General features: G+C 41.2%; 2 protein-coding genes across 3 annotated transcripts in view; one reads left to right on the top strand and one right to left on the bottom strand.

The window, feature by feature from the left end:
* Positions 1-1,478: 1,478 nt before the first annotated feature.
* The window catches only part of LOC105549785 (histone H2B type 2-F), a 43,417-nt gene continuing 40,715 nt past the window's right edge, over positions 1,479-4,180 (bottom strand). Inside the window, exon 2 of the mRNA XM_011994433.1 lies at positions 1,479-2,050. Within this exon, the coding sequence (XP_011849823.1) occupies positions 2,023-2,050 (28 nt within the window). The 3' untranslated portion in view covers positions 1,479-2,022. The remainder of the gene's footprint in view (positions 2,051-4,180) is intronic.
* FCGR1A (Fc fragment of IgG, high affinity Ia, receptor (CD64)) overlaps positions 1,486-4,180 on the top strand; it is a 23,294-nt gene continuing 20,599 nt past the window's right edge. The window contains exons 1-3 of one of the 2 annotated variants that reach the window (XM_011994430.1): positions 1,486-1,564; positions 1,960-1,980; positions 2,780-3,034. In XM_011994430.1, the coding sequence (XP_011849820.1) occupies positions 1,534-1,564; positions 1,960-1,980; positions 2,780-3,034 (307 nt within the window). In that variant the 5' untranslated portion in view covers positions 1,486-1,533. Of the gene's footprint in view, positions 1,565-1,959; positions 1,981-2,776; positions 3,035-4,180 lie in introns of both variants that reach the window. The other variant, XM_011994429.1, reaches the window with a different exon arrangement.

The following is a 4,180-nucleotide window of genomic DNA, read 5'->3' as shown; positions in this document are numbered from 1 at the left end:
GTCCTAAGGAAACAATAAGTCAAATGTTTAAAGGTAGGCACAAGACTACTTATGGTAGTAAGCAATATTTTTTACTGGTCATACAGCAAAAAATTAGAAATAACCTACCTGTTCATGAAGAGAAGTTGGTGAAATAAATTATGGGACATGCATACAGTGGAAAACTTTGGAGACAAAATAGTAAAATAGTTACAAATATAGGCTTTGAATATAAATTTTGACAAACTGAGACTTCTCTCATCTCTTCAGAACACCCTGAGTTCTTCCTGGCCTTTCTTCCTTGCTTTTCATTTGTGTCAGTCAGCTCTTGCTCATATAGCAATCTTAAAATCTCAGTGGCATATAATGGTGAGCGTTTAGTTTTCACTGTTGCAGGGCAGGTGAGGCAGTTCCACCTCAAACCACAATGCCTAGGACAGCTCTATTTTGCGCTGTGGCCGACTAGCTAAAAAATGTTCTTGTGTCAGCAGTCACAGGAGAACAAGAGGATGACAGATAATGTGTGAAGCTTCCTAAGTACTAAGTTTGAAATGAGCACCATGTCGTTTCCATTCACATTTCGCTGGCCAATGAAAGTTGCATGATGAGCCACAGTCAAGAGTCAGAGAAGTACCCTCATGAGGCTGTGGAGAGAGTGTAGATTCAGGGAGCGGTGAGAAACTGGGGCCAGTACATCAATCTACAGCATGATTTGTCATTTTTCGTTCTCTGCCAGTAAGATTGCCAGTCTCTCTGCACTCATTGAATTCATCCTAGTTTCTGTTTAGCTCTCTTTCTGTCTTACCACAATACCTAAAAATCTTTCTGTAGGGTTACAGCTCTGTCTCAGGAGCCACCTCAGTTTGGTGGCACAGAGCTCACCACTGGTACTCTAAAACTCTTTTCTTGAAGACATTCCTATCCATGGGCATGGGTTATTTTTCGTCTCCATGGCATCCACATTAAACATTTAATCACCTTGGATTTAGCCAAAATAAACACTCCAAATTTATGACGTCTTTCAGGAAGAGAGTGTGTTTACTTTTTTAACCAAAATGGGAGATTGATCCTGTCTGTGTCCCCAGAGGAGCAGAGGCTGGTTTGCGTTAGGGCAGCTCTTATAGATGTGTGACTTTTCCCATGGCCTCATAGAGGCTGATATAGAAACTTCTGGATCCAAAGGATCGTTTGGAGGCATTAGCCAGGCATTGAACCCATGATAAGAGTGAGGTTTTGCCATATTCTAACCCTAAGAAACAGAAACGGTAGAAGGGAAAACTAATCAGAATGGAATATCAATACAACTTTAGCCTTTTCCCTGGATTCTGAGAGTTCATAACCTAAAAATTAGAACTTCAAAGTGGGAGAGATGGGCTAAGAGGTATGAGCATGGGGAAAGCATGTTTCAGAATTCAAGATGTATTTCCCAGAAAAGGAACAGTCAGAAAAGGCAATTTCCTTCCTCTTTTCTAATTTGGCTCTGGAGCCCCAGCAGAATCTCTTCAATATCTTGCATGTTACAGATTTCGCTGCTCCCACCAGCTTGGAGACAACATGTGGTTCTTGACAGCTCTGCTCCTTTGGGGTAAGTTGGACTCAGAGGGGTAGTTAGAAGGGTACAGGCTGTGGCTGTGGGGAGTCAAGAGTTTTGTCTTCCTGTGGTAACTCTGGGTAGAACTCATGAGTGTGGAGACAACTTGTATCTGTGCTTCCATGGTTTATTAGAGTTTATTTTATCAAAAGGATGGGAAGGGGGACCCTGAGGTAGCATTAAGCCTGGAAACACCACAGTAAAGTTTCATTGATAACCAGCTGTAGCTTGTTCAGTTCTGTTAGTACTGGATTTTGAGAGACAGAAATAGAAACTCAAGAGACCTGAGTTGATCCCTCAGAGTCTACATTAATTCTGTGTCCCCAGTTCTCTCTTCCTCATCATTTTCCCTGGACCAACTGATATCTTTATTCTCTGATCTCTTGCAGTTCCAGTTGATGGGCAAGTGGGTGAGTGACCTCTAACTCAGCTTCTTCTCCTATGCCACTTTCCTACTTCCAAAGGTTGGATCCTATTAACCTGAAGAAGAGCATATAGGGAAAGTAGAGAAAGAAGAAAGATTCATAAATTATGTAAAATCTCCCATATTCAGAGCATGATTTTCATAAAAACCATGTTTTGTAAGCTTTCTTTCTAAAGTTCCCTGAATGAGCTCTTCCCTCTGAACGAAATGCCTAAATATATCTATAATAGCAGGAAAGGGCCAGAATTGCACAAACACTGAAGAAGTCTGCTGGGTTTCCCAACATCCCCTAAACCAGTCCCCTTTGCAAGAAAGCAGAGTGGGTTTTTTCTCCTCAGAAAGAGCCAGGCAAATACTGAAAGCTTCAAAGAGAGGAGTTTGAACCTCTGTTTCCAACGCACAAGCTGCGGAAGCCCTGCTCTGTACTCTCAGAGACTGTAGCTCAGAGGACAAGGAACACAGCTCCGCTCGGCTTGCCCAAGTCTAAAACCCTGCTTCATTGCTCCCAACAGGAAAACCTACATCAGTAATTTAATCCTCAGCAGCCCCAAATTCCCAACACCCAGATGAGAATTTCATAACATGAACAGAGGTCTCTGCAGCAGGAATCGGACACTCGTAAAGGCTGGCTTTTGTAGGTGTCCACTTGCTTATTTTTCAAGTAAATCTAAATATGTATTTTTCCCTTGTGCTATCCACAAAAGCCTTACCAGTCACTCAGAGCCCTCCCCTTTACTCCACTTGATGTTTTTCTTTTTCTTTTTCTTCTTGTAACCTCCAAGTAGATACCACAAAGGCAGTGATCACTTTGCAGCCTCCATGGGTCAGCGTGTTCCAAGAGGAAACCGTAACCTTACAGTGTGAGGTGCCCCGTCTGCCTGGCAGCAGCTCCACACAGTGGTTTCTCAATGGCACAGCCACTCAGACCTCGACTCCCAGCTACAGAATCACCTCTGCCAGTGTCAAGGACAGTGGTGAATACAGGTGCCAGAGAGGTCCCTCAGGGCGAAGTGACCCCATACAGCTGGAAATCCACAGAGGTAATTATGACTTGGACCAGGAGGGCCGGAAACCGCAAGGTCTTCCTCTGCGTTCTCTCCTTTCTGGACACCAGATGTGTGTGTGTCAATTTATCTGATGCAGGTCTCAGCACTGTGTACCTACCAGGTGAAACTAAATCAATATCCTCAAAACATCACAGCAGGGTCCTTAAACTATGTACCAACAGAACCTCAGCTGGGCCAGCTGTAAGTAGGATGTCTAGAGTGAGACTTAGGCCCTAAGATTGTATCATTATTCCAAATGTATGCCTGCACATAGTAAATGATAATAATTCAAACAAATGGGCAATAATGAACAATGAAATATCTTCCTCCCACCCAATACCCTAGGTCTGCAGTCACCTTCCACAGAAACAAAACTGCACATATATATATACACACACACATATTATGTGTATATATACATATTATGCATATATATTAGCATTATTATATATAAACTACATATATATACACACGCATATACATAGTTTTAAAGCTGTGGTTGGTAAGAACACTTTTTAAGTATTGTCCTACATCTTACTTTTATCACTTAATAGAAATCTACTTTAAAATGTCTGCTGCACAGCTGTAGCAGAATTAATTTAACCATTCTGCCTATTAGCAAATTTTTAAGATGTTTCCACTCTTTTGATTTTATAAGCACTGCTGCAATAATCATCTTTATACATACATTTCTGGGGCACATTTCATAGTATATCTGTAAGATAATCTGGACATGGACTTATTGTCATATTTTAATAAATGGAAGCAGAAAAGTCCACCACCCAATGAAACCTGTAAGGAGTTTCTATTCTTCAAGAGATGGAGACTGCAATCTTCAGGGAAAAATGCTTCATTCAATATGCAAGACAAAATAACCAAAGGTATTATTTAGTTATTCAGAAGTACTGAGTTTAAACTTCTTTGAAAGTGATCATGCAAAAGTTAATCCACACTAGAGGCAAAATTACCTTTATGCAGACATGGTTGCTGTTAGAGGAAATGTGTTTTAGCCAAGGAAATGTTGAGAATGTCTGAGGGAAGGCTTGATATTTCTCGTGTGTCCCTTAGGTCTCTGTAAATAAGTTCTTAGGATGGAGAGGTGAGGGAAGCTGACAGAACTGTTTCCTTTTTTTTTTTTTT

The sequence above is a fragment of the Mandrillus leucophaeus genome, unplaced genomic scaffold (genome assembly GCF_000951045.1).
Source record: "Mandrillus leucophaeus isolate KB7577 unplaced genomic scaffold, Mleu.le_1.0 Scaffold457, whole genome shotgun sequence".
Lineage (NCBI taxonomy): Eukaryota > Metazoa > Chordata > Mammalia > Primates > Cercopithecidae > Mandrillus > Mandrillus leucophaeus.
The sequence above is the reverse complement of the archived record's forward strand: the minus strand, read 5'-3'. Positions and strand labels throughout refer to the sequence as shown.